Here is an 18858-nt window from a genome sequence, read left to right as displayed (position 1 = left end):
CAGCCACGTAGTATATAACATAGCCTCGTAGTGTATTGCATAGGTATGTAGTATATTGGTCAGCCACGTAGTATATAGCAGAGCCACGTAGTATATAACATAGCCACGTAGTATATTGTAGAGCCACATAGTATATTGCACAGGCACATAGTATATTGCACAGCCACGTAGTATATAACAGAGCCACGTAGTATATTGCACAGTCGACATAGTATGTAACAGAACCGACACAGCCACATAGTATATTGCACAGCTACGTAGTATATAACACAGAGCATGTAGTATATTGCACAGCCACGTAGTATATTGGACAGTCACGTTGTATATTGCACAGTCACGTTGTATATTGCCCAGCTACATAGTATATAGCACAGAGATGTAGTATATAACAGAGCCCACGCAGTATGAAACACAGCCAACGTAGTATATAGCAATGTGGGCACTATATGTGTGGTTAAAAAAAGACTTAAAATAAAAAATAAACATATACTCACCTTCCGAAGGCCCCTTGAAGTCCTGGCGCCTGTGTGCAGTGCATGCGGCAGCTTCCGGTCCCAGGGTTGGTGACTTCATGGCAGGTACTTCTCGCATAGCATCCTTGGCACCGGAACCTGCCGCTTGCACTGCCGAGGACAGCCACGACGTCGGAAGGCGAGAATAACCTTTTTATTATTATTATTGCATCATTAGAACATTAGAACATTGGGGACACACAGGGTTAATAGCAGTGTTAATGGAGTGCGTTACCTGCGGCATAACGCGGTCCGTTACCGCTGGCATTAACCCTGTGTGAGCGGTGACTGGAGGGGATTATGCGGGCACCGGGCACTGACTGCAGGGGAGTAGAGAGGGACTAATCAGACTGTGCCCATCGCTGATTGGTCGCGGCAGCCATGACAGGCAGCTGGCGAGACCAATCGGCGACGCGGGATTTCCGTGACGGAAGTTGCAAACAGAAAGACAGAAGGACAGACAGAAAGACGGAAGTACCCCTTAGACAATTATATATATAGATACTGTATATATTACACTAAACATTTCCATAGATATTTATTGTCTGTGCTACAGAAAAAGATATGAAACAGCATAGGAGAGTTCCACCTTGCTTAGTCCAGTAAAAAAAAAAGTATACGTTAAATGTATAGTATATGTGCTTTGAGATAGAAGTGTATGGATGAAAGAGCTTTTCCCAGTGTTATCCTTAAAAACAGGGTCAAAACCCAATGTAAACATTCAGTAGTTTAGCAATCATTTCTAGTATTAAACTCCCATACAGATAAAAGTCAGCGAAAAAGGCTCAGAGACAAACATTAGCATTGTAAAGATGCTTCCAAGGCTATGTAGACAAAGTTGCTTCAACGAGCATTGTGAACGATAACAATGCTACTCGTCCGGACTGCCACTCAAGCAGGAACATCTTTCTCCAACAAACCAGTAAGTCTCTGGGCTAAGGAGTGGTGCGCTCCTTTGACCAGAAGATAAGAGGGACGTCCGTAGGTCTCGCGCGAGGATCGCGGCACACTGCATGGACTGGCCCGGTACCTCCCCTAAACTGAGTGTGACAGCGTGATGTATTCTAATGCAGCTGTCACTCACAGGTCAGGAGAGCCGACGGTCAGTCCGAGGATCGGGGTGTGATCCTCACACGAGAAATAAAGGCCGTCTGCCTACTCCCTAAGACTAAGTTCACATGTTGAGTATTTGGTCAGTATTTTACATTAGTATTTGTAAACCAATGCCAAGAGGGGGTGATAAATACAGAAGTGGTGATGTGTTTCTATAATACTTTTTTGAAACTTTCCCTCAAAAAATACTAAAATTAAGATTTTATAAATCTAGTTCTAGTTGGACTCATAAAATGTTAATTTTAATTTTAGGATTATACATCTATTCTGACATTCATTTTTAAAGTAAAAGGTTATCCTCATTGGGTATAAGAGATTGATTTAATAATGTATACAGTTTTTATTGTGAAATTTGGTGACAGATCCACTTTGCAAATATATTCTGAAATATTAGGAACTGCTGCTATATATGCTGATCTGCATATTAATAATGTTTTTGACAAAACCCTAAAAGCATTGTTCTGACAGCAAATCTACATGTCTTCCTGTGCAGGCATGGTGTCTGAGACCGGCTGCTCTCTGTGTGACCCTCAGACCTACTGTGCAGCAGAGGCACGCTGTCAGGCATTAGGGGGCTGCTTATGCCAAACCAATATGAATAGGTCTTGCCACGTTCATTGCTATGTCCTGTCAAGGCCAGCTCATCAGAACAGTAAAGACTTCTGTGCCCCCTGGAGTACCAACAGGATATTAACAGAAAATAAACCCCAGTACACAGAAGTGATTTGAGTGCTCAGACTTTGGAAAAATAGATATGTTAATTTAACTGAACAAAATGTCAAATTTTTGGCATAGCAACACTTACTGAGAATAATTACTTGAAAAAATTGTTTGTTGTCCGCTTTCTTAAAGTACCCACTTAGCGTAAATTTACTATTGTGTCACGACGTTGATTCAACTATGTCTAGAGTCCAGAATACATATCTTGTTTTTGTGATTGAGTAGACTATAATTTAACTCGACAGCAATCCAATGACCTTTTGATGATTTCATTAATGGCTTTAGTGCTGTAGAAGACTAGTACCTATATACTGCAGTAACATGGCAGCTTTCTGCCTATGCACAATGAACACAGAAGCTACCAATCAGGGGTGTGGGTGGGGTTATACAGAGCTCAGCATTCAGAGAACTTGTTGATCTGCAGCAGAGAAAGCTATGATTTTTATGAAACCTACAGCAAGAAGCCTAGTAAGTGATACACTACTGGAATCAGGTTCTCTTCTCATAATATCATGCAACACCAACCAGACTAACAAGGTAATAAAGACAGGGGTAACAAAAAATGCCAAACATACATAGATACTCACACATACAACAGCGGAATGCACCTGGGAGTGAAGGATGAGGTTAAACCAAAGTAGGAGAAGAAAGGGAATTATCACACACTCAAAACGTTCTCCAATAACAGCCAACAACAACCTCCAGCCATGCAGCATAAGCTAGCTCTGATGATGAGTGCCAGCCAGTGCCCAGTTTATATCGAAGATAGGAGTGGCTAACAGTGCACAGCTGAGAGCCTTAACAAAGGAAAGCTTCCAGGAGCTCTCAACTGAGCAGATTAATCCCTGCACTGCTAAAAGAAACTTGCATCATTTAATATGAAAGTGAAGTGCTTCTAATCAGTGCAGGAGCAGGAGAAGTCAGACACTGCAGTGTTCCGGCTCCTCCCTGTGGTAAACCTGTGACACCCCACCTCAGATTCAGGTTAATCAGGGTGTGTCACATGAAAAGACCAGATCGCATCAGCCTGGCCACATGACGTCAGGTGCTGGTATCCACATCTTCTCTTCAGCACTGTATCTCTTCCAGTGTACCAGATACAGAAGCAACCATCAAACTAAGCAACAATTAACGATCTTAGCTATCTGAAATTCCAAATTTCCATCCAAAATGATAGGAGATGGTGGTAGCAGTGATGGTACAGAAGACACAACTCATTTCTTGAGTAGAGATCGATGAAACATATTATGGATACTAAAAGTGCAAGGCGGAATGCTACGGGATTGACATTGGCCACAATCTTACAGGGACCGATGAACCTGGGACCCGGTTTCCTGGGATGTCTAGCCAAAACCGAATCATGATGTTCACTAAGAACTTTCAGACGGTGATTCAAAGGCACAAATAATTTACCTAATGGACAGGCAGCAGGAACATCCCCCTGAGTGTCAACAACCTCTTTTTCAAGATCAGTGCATATAGACACTATAACTACCCTTTTTGTAATATAGGAACCGGTTCACAATTATCTCCACCCCAGGAAAACAATGAGATAAGGCATCCGCCTTAATGTTCTTGTTCCAGGGCCTATATGTAACAAAAGGTTTAATCTGGTGAAGAACAATGCCCATCTTGCCTGTCTAGGCGTTAGATGTATCACAGACTCTAGATATACAAAATTCTTGTGATCTGTGATTATCATAACCGGATGAACTGCCCCCTCCAGAAAATGGTGCCACTCTCCAAAGGCCCACATGATTGCCAAGAGTTTCCTGTTGCCAATGTCATAATTTCTCTCTGCAGATGACAGTTTTTTAGAAAAGTATGCACATGAACGTCATATACCAGGAGATGCACCTGCAACAATGCAGTCCCCACCTCTACTTCAGAAGAGTCAACTTCTACAATAGAAAGCTGAATGACATCAGGTTGTATGAGAATCAGAGTAGATGCAAAACACTCCTTCTTGGTATCTAATGCCTCCCTGGCTGGATTGGATCACTTGAAAAAGTCTATCCCTTTCCTTGTCATTTCCATCAGAGGTTTGGCCACTACTGAAGAGTTTTTGATGAACTTATGGTAGTAGGTGGCGAAACCCAAAAACCTTTGTAACACCTTCAAATCTTCAGAACAATCCCAATCCAGTACCATTCGAAAATTTGCCAGATCATTGTGAAAACCAGCAGACAATAACACATATCTTAGAAATGGAATCTCAACAGAGAACATACATTTCTAACTCTGACAATGAGTGCTAGCCAGGGTCCAAATTATATAGGAATTGGGATTGGCTAACAGTACACATCTAGGAGATGGGAGTCGCTAACAGTGCACATCTGGAAGCCTTAACACAGGAAAGCTTCCAGGAGCACTCAACTGAGCAGATTAACCCCTGCACTGCTAAAATAAATTTTATTTTTTTTAATATGAAGGCAAAGGGCTTCTAATCAGTGCAGTAGTAGGAGAAATCAGATGCTGCAGTCTTCTGGCTCCTCTCTGTTGCAGTAAACTTGTGACACATATTTTCACAACAAAATGATTGCAGTGCAGGAATTTGAATCATTGATTCGGAGCATGGACTGCCAACAATCTATGCTGCAGGTTGCAGTAAACTAAGCAGTGTCCTCCTGCTGCTAGACTGCTGTCTTAATTGCAGGATCAAACATCATAGGATTTTACAGCTCTCCAGATATGTAATCAGGTAGCCTTAGACTACATATCAGAAATTACATGTCTGTCTTATACACTTACTTTTCCCCCACTCCGTAGCTGTCCAGAGCAGATGTAGCAGATACAATGCAGATAACCAATGAAGAACCTGGAATAAAAGGAGATGTTACATAGTTAGATACTTGAATAGTACATAAGTTGAAAAAAGGCACAGGTAATTTACCTTTCTCGATCAATTATGGTGCCCCACCTGCATCTGTAAATGCCATGGTCACAGATTGACAGAGACATCTAACAGGATAACAACCACAGACAGAGCTCCACTACTCTATTCTTGGCTGTTGGAGGCAGATGATGATGACTGAATAACACAGTCATCATCTGACAGCAAAAATGAGGGTTAATTTCCTAGGGAGCCCACATATGACATATTATTATTACGTTATATGTGGGTAAAGGGTTAAATAAGCACTCACAAAAGAGTAAAATCGTTAAATAATGACCACATTGAGCATAATAATAGAATATATCCTCCTCGAGTTTAATAACATAGTAACTTGTCATAAAATAACACCCAACTGGAGCAAGAGTTCCTACAGCGCGCATGTGGCAGGTATATTGCTGAGTCATTCACTGACAGCTATCAGTTTCCCTATATATATTGGATTAATACAATTGTTTTATGGTACTCTAAATAACCAATATGGAAATATGTGATTATTAGAGGCAACTTGTTTTTATGCTTAATATACCAGACATTTTGTTGAGTTATTCACTCTCAACTATATATATTATGCTCAGAAAATGGTATTATAATGCTATAGTTTGCAACATGTAAATATATAAACCTTTAAATGTAACAGAAAACTAAATGGTTAAATAAAATTGTATAATTGTATTAATCACATCTTCAAATCAATAAAACATCAAGAAAAATTTGTCCTCAAAGTACAAACAATCGGAGCATCTCAGTATATTAAATAATCATTTGATCTATGAGCCATACTGTATGTATAGACACATTGCCAAATAGCTGTTATTTTATGCACAAATACTGTATTAAAAAAACAATTATGTGTCATATAGGGTACAAAATGTTCAGGTCCAGAGTATACAGAGATGATAACTCCTAGATAGCATTAGTGCTCTAACTAATTTTTGACACAGGTAGGATATTGTAAATGTTATTAGCATATATTACTTAATTAAATAATAGGATAACCAAGTGGTAAGGTACATGTAAAGTGCTATAAAGTTATATTGTGCAACAAGATCACTTTACTTTGATACTAAATAGAATCATTCATGTATCAAATAGAACAGTATATAGAAAGCACATGATAGGTATAATAGTTAGATACTGACCCCACAATTGCTGCACATGCCCGACACGCATTTTATCTACTGCTTATATGTATTATATCAAGATAAATTAAAGCAATGGCTGCTTTGACCTCACGTTCATTAGAGCAGAGTTGTGATCTCTGACTACAGCCCAACTACACTTCCTAGAGAGGCAGTCTGAGACACACCTCCTGGATAGTGTTGAGCGATACCGTCCGATACTTGAAAGTATCGGTATCGGAAAGTATCGGCCGATACCAGCAAAGTATCAGATCCAATCCGATACCGATACCCGATACCAATACAAGTCAATGGGACTCAAGTATCGGACGGTATCCCTGATGGTTCCCAGGGTCTGAAGGAGAGGAAACTCTCCTTCAGGCCCTGGGATCCATATTAATGTGTAAAAGGAAGAATTAAAATAAAAAATATTGCTATACTCACCTCTCCGACGCAGCCTGGACCTCACCGAGGGAACCGGCAGCGTTGTTTGCTTAAAATTCGCGGGTTTACTTCCTTACGTGAAGTCCCGGCTTGTGATTGGTCGCATGCCGCCCATGTGGCCGCGACGCGACCAATCACAAGCCAGAACGTAATTTTAAAATCCTGAAGGACCTAAAATTACGTCACGGCTTGCTGTGATTGGTCGCGTCGCGGCCACATGGGCGGCACGCGACCAATCACAAGCCGGGACTTCACGTAAGGAAGTAAACCCGCGAATTTTAAGCAAACAACGCTGCCGGTTCCCTCGGTGAGGTCCAGGCTGCGTTGGAGAGGTGAGTATAGCAATATTTTTTATTTTAATTCTTTATTTTACACATTAATGTTGTTTCGATACCGATACCCGATACCACAAAAATATCGGATCTCGGTATCGGAATTCCGATACAGCAAATATCGGCCGATACCCGATACTTGCGGTATCGGAATGCTCAACACTACTCCTGGATCATCATTGGTCTGCCTGCAACGCTACCTCTTCAGATAGGTTGCCATTTATAGGAACAAGTCTATCCTAAACTCACCAGAAAGTCAGTGCATGGAGAGCTTACCTCTAATACAGCAAGTGTAAAATTGTTATAAAGCACAAATAATTAAACTACGGGTCTCAAGATGATTATCATGTAACTGCTGTACATGTAAAACAGAAACATGTTCCTTATTAAGGGGGATTCTGGATTGCTGCCTTAAAATGAACATGTCAGCAGGATTTTGCTAAGTAACCTACAAACACTGTCGGGTTGGCACCGTTATACTGATTAACATAATACGTGGGTTGAAGAAATCAGTCTTGTAGTTCTTGTGTAATCAGAGTTAGAAGTTTTCAGCTAATAATATGCCCGTGCTCCTGGGTGGGACTGTAGGCAGAGTCTCATCTTCCTGCTCTAAGCCAGAGGGACCAAGTAAAGACCAGAGAAGACAACGAAACACAAATATGTTCCTCAGCATAGAGACAGAGAGAGATACAGACTGTGCTTCGGGTTGGGAATGTGGCCAGGTCTTTCCTTGCTATCTCTGGCCCTTTTGTTTACTGGAGTTTTTCCTGTAGTCTTGTGTTGCTCACAACAGTTTATAATAATTTTTAATATTTGGTTTTAAATAGTTGTAAGGAATCACTACATGTAAAATTGACCTATCTTTAATGCATGTTTTCTGTTATCTTTATGTTCGACTCTGAAGCTCAGAAAAGGTTGGAGACGTCTGCCGTAAGAGGTCCATCAGCACTTTGTTCATTCTTTGCCGGAATCACACAATAAAATATGGATTTGTGGAATGTACAATGCCCTCCATTCACCCTGTTTCACAGTAATCAGAGGCTTTCTCATGATGTGCCCTGGCTACGCAGCAGGAAACTGTATTCTCTCTCATATGTTAGTTTTCCATTACAGGTCTGTATAAACACAATAACCCCCTCAGACTGATGTACCACTACATAAGTTAATGTAGTAAAGCACTACAAGAAATACTTGTATTTTATAACACACTGGTAAAATGAATGGTTTTAACGCTTGTATTTAGCAGGGGCTTGTCAATATATAACAAAATGTATTGAATATTTTACATTAATGAAAGATATAACTGCAATTGACAATCAGGTTGTGTCGTTAGCAAACACATTTCTTTTGCTTCCACGTGTCCCTGCAAAAATCTGTGCTGTTGGGGGCAGAATTTGCCGGATCTCTCGTCTGCCAGCTATGGCAGTGGTCTCACTCTTTCTAACTGCTCTGCAGTGAAATGATGATCACTAGGTATAGAAATGAGCATAGTGTCCACCATGATTCAATTCCTTAGTAAGGTTTCGTTATGCTGTGCACTTTGTACAAAAGGGTGCCTTGCTTTTTATATTAATCCCTTCACAACATAAGACAATATATAGATTTTTACAGATAACAAAGTTAAAACCTAAACATGTTTTAAATCTGATCTATCACACTATAAAATAAATCAACACAATTGGTAAATTCCGCAATGAAAAATATATCTGCCCCAAAATGGTATCAATAAAAACATCAGCTTGTCACAGAAGCCCACACACAATTCCATCTACATAAAAATGAAAGTGTTATAGGTCTCGGAAAATAGTGACAGAGGCAAAACTAATTTTCTTACAAATTGTATGTTAAAAAAAATACAAGTTTGATATAGCTGTAATCATCCTGATGTGGAAAATCACACCGTTAGATAATTTGTAAAGCGCAATTAATGCTGTAAAGAACAAAACCCTATAAAACAATTGCAGAATTACTTTTTTTGTGCAATTTCACCACACTTGGATTTCTTTTTTCCTGTTTTCTTGTATATTGAAGGTTGAAATGGATAGTGTCATTCAAAACTACAAGTAGTCACACACAAAAAAACAAGCCCTCATTTGTCTATGTGGATGGAAAATAAAAAAGATATGGATCTTGCAAGAAAGGGAAGAAAAAACAAAGTGTACAAAACTTGAAAATCATCATGTTTTGGAAGAAATAAAAGCATCAATGTTTTAAAAAAATCTTGGATAACTCTTTAAGTTTGTTGATTTACTCGAAACCTCAATAGAAGCTGTAAACCTTTGTACACTGAATTTCCTCTAGTGGCATCTGCTGACAAACCCCACCAGAAAGCTGGAGAGCATTTCAATCTGCCATTTCTCCAAGGTTTCATAGCAGTTCCTTGCTCTGCCTTTATGGTAGGTACACCACGGCTATGAATAATATGTGTTCTTCAATTTTAACAGAGCTCTGCAGCATAAACGGCAAGAAACAAGAAAAGACACAAAATGATTACCCCTCTCTTGTTCCAGGAATGCAGGCTTGGGCTATGGAATGAGTCAATTAGCAGTATCTGCAAGAAGATTATACTTGGAGCAGCTGGTGTGAAACAGTAGGCGACGTACATTACACAGAGTTTTAAGGTTCACACAATAACAATAACGAGGAAAACGGCAAACAAGAATGTTTTGCTTTGCAATGAATATCTCCTATATCCAGAATTCCTCTGGCTCCCTACACTTCCATTAAAACTGTTGAATGCAGAAAATTGTTAGCTTTATGCAAACAGCTGCCCGTCCTTCACCAGATACGCGGTCATGTAATACAGCGAGTACTTAACAGATGATATTTACTATTCAACCTTATTTTTCAAGTGCCCCCTTGAGTCGTCTTCATTGGTTGAGAGCAGAGAAGGATGAAAATTGCTTTAAAATAAGAATGAAACAGCCTTGAATGATCTTGTGCTTGGAAAGCCAACAACTCAAATCCGCTCTTTGTGATGCTGACATGCAGTCATCAGAAACAAAAGGTGAAAGGTAACGTTCTAGTGCTTCATTTCTTTTCTGTACTTGGATAATAATTGTGAGATGAAATTAATTTGCAAACAACAGTTTTTTCTCTCCCAGGAACAGTGGTGGATCTCCCAAGGGACCTCTACTTAAATCAGAGATCACAGCTGGAACTTTCATCAGTAAGGCTACCATTTTGCATTGCAGAATGTGCTGGAATATGGAGTTATGAGGATTGAAAGGATGAAAGTATTCCTTCCATGAAGCACATGAACCTTAAAACAGGTTTATGGGAGTGAAATGCACCAAGATTTGAAAGAGGTGCACACTGTTTATTAGCGTTAATGCATGCTGAACTGTTCTAAAGACAGAAAAATAAATTTCTGTTTTCAATGAACAGGGTAAATTTGTGCTATGTTTCCGGCCACCGTCAATATACTTGCATTGACCAAGGCGGCACCCATCTAGTCAGAATGTGGCTGAGAGTATGCATATCACATACTTGCAGCCATTCCCGCCGCTGACAACGGAGAATCCTCACAGCACACAGTGACTGCAGACTTGTAGTTTTAGGCTGAACAACCCCTATAGCATCCTTGATTTCTATACAGCAGTTAGCTGCTCACCTCTCTCCCCCTTACTATCAGTTCCTGACTGAACTGCTGTTATCATTCCTGCATTATTTTCTCCATACTCATAATGTCTGGCCTGGCAACAACAGTTTCCGATATAGTTCTCATAATCACAGCTCTCGCTTTCCTGAGCAATGTGCTTGTTCAAAGGCACTGTTATGTTTATATTTAAATCTAGTAATAACAGTATATACTTCAGATTAATGACAGACCAATAATGTGTCACAGTAGCATGAGAAGTTACTTCCAGGACTGTTATTCAAGGAGGAGTTCTCTCCACCCAGCAACCAGGAAGTAAAGAGATTACAGAGCTGTGTGCTACTCAACGCAGAATTTGAGCTATTAGAAGGTATCTTTGTTTTGGTCATACCACCAGAGGCAACAGTGTCAGGGCATGGGAACCTAAAACCCTGTAAATACAGTCCAATATTCTTCCAACATTTTATTTAACAGAAAGAGCTGAAAGAACTGCTAACCATTTTTATTGAAGAAAAATCATTATTTTATTCATTGAAATCCTTGCTCCTTCTGGACTCAAAGGTCTGGTGAGCTGCTGGTACACAAAGCTAGCTGTTATGATCCTTAGTGGTTGAGGATCACAAAATACTCCAGCTAAGTAACAAAACATAGGACAAACTCTAGGGAGGTGGTAAACTGGACTGACCGCAAATCTGAACCTATCCAACACACTAAAGGTAGCCGGTGAACGTGACTAAAATCCTAGACGTCTCGAGCCAGCCTGAGGAACTAACTACCCCTAGAGAGAAAGAAAGACCTCACTTGCCTCCAGAGAAATAATCCCCAAAGATATAGAAGCCCCGAACAAATAATAACGGTGAGGTAAGAGGAAGGCACATACACAGGGGTGAAAGCAGATTCAGCAAATGAGGCCCACTAATACTAGATAGCAGAAAATAGAAAAGGGGTCTGTGCGGTCAGTAAAAAACCCTTACAAAATATCCACACTGAGATTTCAAGAACCCCCACACCAACTAACGGTGTGGGGGGAGAAACTCAGTCCCCTAGAGCAACGAGCAAGCGAGGAAATCACATTTTAGCAAGCTGGGCAAGAAACATGATAAATGCTGATAATCAAAAAATAAACAAACAAAAACTTAGCTTGTCTTGGAGAGACTGGGAGCAAGGTAGTCACAAGGAATCTGAAGAGCACTGAATACATTGAGAGCAGGCAAGGAACTGAGTATCCAGGTGAGCTAAATAGGAAACCAACCAAGGATAACGAACCAGCTGATGCTGCCAACCTGCAGAAAGACAACACTACACAGTACCGCTTGTGACCACTAGAGGGAGCCCAAAAATAGCAGAAGGTGGGTGTTGCATGTGGAAAACAGATAGAGTTACTGAAGGCAAACTAAAATTTTAAAGGATCCTGAAAGCAACAAGCGGACAGAAGACATCGTGGAAGCTACTGGCAGACATATAGAAGAAAACAAAGTGTTAAAGGGGTCCTGGAAGCTGCAAGCGGACAAGATATGTCCTGGAGGCTACAGGCAAACACATAGAGGCAAACTGAAAGTCTTAAAGGGGTCCTAGAAGCCGCAAGCATACAGGAGACATCCTGAAAGTCACAGGAGGATGAGCAGAGCTAAAGTATTAAAGTGGAAATAGAGACCACTGACAGGCAGCAGGTTGCTGGAAGCCACAGGCAAGTGTGATGCCCCAGGGTCCTGGTTGTCACAGTGGCATTGCTTTCCTCAAGGGGAGAGTGATGTCACACTTGGAAGCGATGGAGGATTCCTTTTAACAGGTAACTAGCACATACAACATCATTCTGACTTCATGCCAGAAGGGGGAGCTCTACACCCAAAATCAGGGGAGGTGCTCTCTCTTTGGTTGGGAGGAGGAGTTAGTTGCTAGGCAGTTGCTAGGCAGTTAGGAAGATTTAGTCAGCTGGTGCCAGTCACCTGTCAAATGGGTTTGTGTCCCAGTTCAACAAAGGACAGAGATAACTGAGAGGACCTTGCTACAAAGTCATAGGCAGTAAGGGGCTATAATAACAGCGCTAGAAGGAAGGCTTTTAACTCCACCTGATAAAGCTGGACTCTGAACTCACTTCCAAGCCGGCCGAACCCTGCCTGTACCTGTGATCTGGTGCCCTGGACTGTGGCTACCTGCTACCGTCAGTAAACCAGGTTAAAAGACTGCACAACTGCATCCTTGTTCTTTACTGCACCACTCACCATCTTCCATCTGTTCACCGGGAGCCCTGGGGACATACTTCACCTGTGGGAAGTTATACCATGCCATAACATCACCCCAGAGGACCCCTTTAAGCAGCGTCGGTCACCCCTGACCGAATACCACAGGTGGCATCACGAGCTTCCCTTATTTCCACAACCCCTTTTACTTGGGCGCCCAGGGCCACGAACCCGGTCGTTGCCACCGTGAGCACCCCTTTAATTGCAACCGGACCCGGTACCGAATACCCCACGGCTCTGATGGGCGACTCACAAACAGGTGACATCCTGAAGATCACTGACAGGCAGCAGTGTTACTGGAAGTCTCAGACACGTAACTTAGGAACTAGAAACTACAGGCAACCAGGAAATGGCCTAGAGCCTGTGGACAGGAACTGTGCACATACACACTAAAAGAATTACTAGAAAGTCTTAATACAATACTAAGACAAATGTGTGTGTCTTGATAGGTCTTATATGGGCATAATAAATACAAGATATGGAAGCAGGCTGGGCTACTTGTAAAGCCCAATGTACAGCACATGAAAGTCTAACGGACAGGGGCAGGTGTGAAACAGCTGTAAGGGTATGTGCACACGTTGCGGATTTCTTGCAGAAAATTCCTGAAGAAAACCTGAAATTTTCTGCAAGAAATCCGCATTTTTTTTTTTGCGTTTTTTTTCCGTTTTTTTCGCGTTTTTTTAGCATTCTGCAAGCGTAATTAGCTTGCAGAATGCTAAAGTTTTCCAAGCGATCTGTAGCATCGCTTGGAAAACTGACTGACAGGTTGGTCACACTTGTCAAACATAGCGTTTGACAAGTGTGACCAACTTTTTACTATAGATGCAGCTTATGCAGCATCTATAGTAAAAGATAGAATGTTAAAAATAATAAAAAAAATAAAAAAATGCTTATACTCACCCAGACATCTCCTCAGCGGCGTCCGTTCCTCTTTCTCTAGCTGGCGTGTGTGCACAGGACCTTCCGTGACGTCACGGTCCGGTCACGTGAGCGGTCACATGACCGCTCACGACCAATCACAGGACAGTGACGTCATTCGGCGAGGTCCTTCAGCGCACACCAGCTACAGGAACCAGCCAGCGTGCAGCACAGAGGCGGGAACACAGCGCCGGACATCGAGGGTGAGTATAGGACTGTTTTTTATTTTATTTCTTATTTTTTTACCAATTATATGGTGCCCAGTGCGTGGAGGAGAGTTTCCTCTCCTCCACCCTGGGTACCAACCGCACATAATCTGCTTACTTCCCGCATCGTGGGCACAGCCCCGTGCGGGAAGTAAGCAGATCAATGGACCCCTAGGTGTGCGGAATCCCCGCAATTCCGCATTTTTAATGAACATGTTGCTTTTTTTTCCGCTATGCGATTTTTTCGCGGAAAAAATCGCAACATTTGCACAAAAAATGCGGAATACCTTGTAAATAATAGGAGGCATATGTTAGCGTTTTTTTCGCGTTTTTATCACGTTTTTATAGCGAAAAAAACGCGAAAAAAACGCTAACAATCCTGAACGTGTGCACATGGCCTAATATCAGAGACTGACATCCTAATCTGCATGAATACAAAGACAGCTGTCAATCACTGAGTTGGACCACCCACTAGGCTACCAATCCCAGAATGAGCAGATATTTAACCTGAAAACAATACAGCTGGCGCTCAACACTGCTGCCCACTGAACCTGTGGGACTAACCGGTATAATCACCCAGCTGCTGGTACCCCAGAACATGTGCCACTTCTGAAAGGACTAAATAGATATAACTAGAAATGGTACCGTGCTTAGGTGATTCGGGGCATCAAATCTCTAATACCCGAAATAGCATACAAGTGCCTGTGATACTAGATGCGAATGTACAATTTTCAAATGGTGATGGACTACTGATAAACCTGAAAGCCTATAGGTACTAGCCAAATGAACTGAATACACAAAGAAGAAGCCCAAAATATGCCCTGCTACCCCTGAATGTCAGCACACAGCCGACCCCGCATCAACCATACGCGTAAGTATTAAAAAGCCCTTACCGTGTGCTGCAGCTGGTTGAGTGTACGGCTCTTCCTAATCAAAGTCCGGGAGGGTGTGCGATGTGCCGCAGGGAATTGCAACACGTGACCCGCACAAAGTGTGCCTGCGGGTGACGGGCGACGGGTGGGCACGCAGAGGGCAGTCCTGCGTGACCTGTGTGGGGTACCGCTAGTAAGTGCAGAGCCAGAGAACGTCCCGGCCGGAGGCGTTCCTGGTTGCACTTGGAAACAAAGATGGCCGACGCTGCCAGGCAGCATGTGACGTCACAAGCCTACGGAGCCCTGCTGGGACCAAAAAGAAAACTAACGCGTTTCGAAGGGTATGCGCCCTTCTTCGTCAGGGTTGAAGCCTGCAGAGGAGCTCCTCATCAATATATGCCTTCGCTACCCCTATGTGCCCGCCCCCTAAACCACGTACCCGTCCCAGTCAGCTCAATAGACAGTGAGCTATGACAGCTGCCAATCACCATAACATCCACCCCTCTGTACTACACGGATTGCCCCTAGTTGGGGAACATAGATTGATGTACATATATGAAGATGACAACCATGAGGTGTATATAAAGAAAGAATTATTTTAAAATTACAAATGCACAAAAATAAACAAATAACATTACCTTTTATTAATAACACATACTAAAATATACTGATAAAGTTAAAATACACAAATGGAATAGAATGCAATGTGAATTCTATATCCTAAAAAGGCGTATATATGCCTATTAAAATAATGCGCGCGCTCCTGTGTCCACTAAATACCTATAAAATGCATGGGGCCTGTACAATGGAACAGGGCGAAAATCATACCCACACCTCCGTCTGCCTGCAGTCGCTACGCTAAAAGATAAAAGTAAAAAATAGAAAATAAAAAATACTAAATGATAAAATAAAAACCACATGGTATTACACTCATGCCATTAAAATGCGTATAATTCAAACTCGTGGTTCAGGCCTTTAGGGGTGAGGCAATCTAACCTGAATATCCATTCTGACTCGACTTTGGACATTTGTTTCAGGAAATTGCCCCCTCTCAAATTTTGGCGAACTTTTTGAATTCCGCAAAAATGCACATCCTTTACACTCCTATTGTGCACCTCTCCAAAGTGACGAGATAGAGGATGGCCTAGAAACCCCTTCTGGATGTTTCTCAGATGTTCCTTTATATGTGTCATTAGTTTTCTCTTGGTTCTGCCCACATACAATTTTCCACAGGGGCATTGAGTCAAATAGATGATACCCGTTGAAGAACATGTTATCTTATCCCGGATATAAAATATCTCCGTACCGCTGGAATTCTTAAATATAGTTTGGCAGCTTCTCTTACTGCCTGTCTGGATGCAACAATAGCACCCCCCACATCTCACAAAACTCCCGTTGGGGTTGGACTGCTGATTTCCTAACGGACCCTGCTTGATGTAGGCCAATTTGGCCGTAGGGGCCAACAGATTGTTTAACGTCTGCGCTTTTTTGTACACAAACCTGGGGTACGGCGGTAAAAAATCCCCTATGATCCTATCCCTTTGCAGGGTTAACCAATGTTTCCGAATGATCCCCTGAAACTGCCTATATCCTGCATGGAATTGTGTTATAATGGGCAGTTGTTTAATTTGTTCGGAAATAGATACCATTCCTTTAGGGTCGGGTTTCTGTTTATGTATCAAAGTATTCCTGGGTATGGCCCTTACTTCTTTTGCTGCCTGTTCCACCAGTGGCAAAGGGTACCCCTTCTCCGGGAATTGTTGTGTGAGGTGCCCGGACTCCTGATCAAAGTCGTCGAGGCTAGTGCAGTTACGTCGGATCCTAGTAAATTGTCCCTTCGGGATGTTTGTGAGCCACACCGGAAGGTGGCAACTGCTGGTATGAATAAAACTATTTGAATACACCTCTTTCCGGTAACATTTTGTGCGTAAGTGGCCCTCTTCCACGAAGATAGTCAAATCAAGGAAGTTGATGGTGTTGTCACTCACAGTGGGTGTGAACTCCAGGCCAAAGTTATTAGTATTCAAGCCGTGAATGAATGAGTTCAGGTCAGTCCTGGAGCCCTCCCAAAATTGCAAGCATGCACGACCACAGAGGGTATAGAAGAACTAGCAGCCAACATTTTGCATAGACTGAAAAATAAAGAGAATGAGATCATTGATAAAAAAAATTAGGAAATTCAAGAGGGATAATATACCCGAACATATATACAATATTTATCCCATACGGGACATCAGAGATTGCGAATCCATTCAGGATCAACAGCTGAACTCCAGCCAGCTGGTGGTCCTGGATGAGTACATCTCAGAGCAGCAATGAAATGGAATAGATAGTGTAATTAATCTATCATTTTATGCAGATTCTAACTCAACGCAGTATACACCGGTCCGCAGTAGAGGCCATATCTCGGCACCTAGCCCCTCAGTTTGGGACGATAATTTGACTAGGTCACCTCCAGATTCCGTGATCCAAATAAAACCTTGGAATTTTCCATATATCCCAATACATCTTTGGGTATGGAAACCAGTCCCCTGTTGGACCGCACTATTCAGACAATCGCCCCTGTATCGATCTCTAATCGGTTTACCCCTCTGCTATCGTATAGGGCAGAGGACCATGCCGCCGCATCCCCACCAGGGGAGGGTTGTTGTAGCACGGCGCGGTCCGAGACAGTAAGTGGCGCAGAGGGGGGGCTTGGACCAGGGATAGCAACCAATCCCCCTTTCAAACCCACAATTACAAAACCTAAGATATGCACAACAAAAATTGCAACCAGTAAAAGTTTTAAGCCCAGCACAAAGGGAAAGGTTCCCGCCCCCATACAGAAAGGATCTAAAAGGGCAGGTGGGCATACACCATTCAGTAAGGATTTTTTTCGGGTAAGATCTTTAAAACCAAAAGAGGTAAGAGGGGAGGGAAACTCACCAAAAAGAAAATAGTGGGTTCAACTGGTAATTCCCCAAAAATATACAACTTAAGTACATACCAGCTAACAGAGAGTGATGTCTCCCTCCTGCAGAAGGGCCTAAAATTTGCCCCGTCTACCTCGGCTAAACCCTTTAACTTGTATATTGGGATGAAAAAGTTTTTACGTAACCTGGCCCTGAAGAAGTATTTTTTGAAAAAGGAACGGACAGGCACAACGAATAATATTCAAGAACCACCATCTAAATTAATTCACACTACACTATCCAACCCGTCCTCCTTCAACCCAATACAAGAATACTCCAATGCGTTCCATGCATTCGATACATTGGTCACCGCGGACATTAGGAAATTACAGAGAGGCAAAAGGATGCATACATCCAGTAATCTGAATTTTCAGGAAAGAACGTCCCTAAAAAATCTGCAAACCAATAATGATATAATCGTCCGCCCGGCCGACAAGGGAGGGGGAATCGTCATCTTGGAGAGGACTAAATATCAGGAGGAAGCGGAACGACTCCTTGGTGACACAATCACCTATAGAAAATTATTGGGTGATCCCACCCCGCAGTATGTGCGAAAACTGAACCTTTTAGGTCAGAAGGGGAAATCATTGGGTATTCTTAACAAAAAAGAGTGGATGTTCATTGTCAATTCTAATCCCAGTGTGGCCCTCTTTTACCATATACCCAAGATTCACAAAAACCTGGTGAACACTCCAGGGAGGCCCATTATCTCGGGCATTGGCAGCCTTACGGCAAATTTATCAAAATACGTTGACACCCACTTACAAAAATGTATGGCCCTGATTCCGGCATACCTAAAGGATACGGGTCACACCTTGGAGATTTTGGAAACGATCGAGTGGAACCCTAAATATCTCTTAGTAACCTTGGATATTAAATCCTTGTATACTGTCATCAACCAGGAGATGGGTTGCCAGGCGTCGGGGAACTTCCTCCAC

At 42.2% G+C, this 18858-nt stretch overlaps 1 protein-coding gene across 2 annotated transcripts in view; it reads right to left on the bottom strand.

Annotated features, from left to right (window-relative positions):
* The window catches only part of ADGRD1 (adhesion G protein-coupled receptor D1), a 1174499-nt gene that overhangs the window by 339357 nt on the left and 816284 nt on the right, over nucleotides 1-18858 (bottom strand). For both annotated transcript variants that reach the window (XM_077293307.1, XM_077293306.1), the window contains one exon: nucleotides 5097-5163. In XM_077293307.1, the coding sequence (XP_077149422.1) occupies nucleotides 5097-5163 (67 nt within the window). The remainder of the gene's footprint in view (nucleotides 1-5096; nucleotides 5164-18858) is intronic.

The sequence above is a fragment of the Ranitomeya variabilis genome, chromosome 1 (assembly GCF_051348905.1).
Source record: "Ranitomeya variabilis isolate aRanVar5 chromosome 1, aRanVar5.hap1, whole genome shotgun sequence".
In the NCBI taxonomy this organism is placed as follows: Eukaryota; Metazoa; Chordata; class Amphibia; order Anura; family Dendrobatidae; genus Ranitomeya; species Ranitomeya variabilis.
Note: the sequence above shows the minus strand (reverse complement) of the source record. Positions and strands in the feature narration are given on the sequence as shown.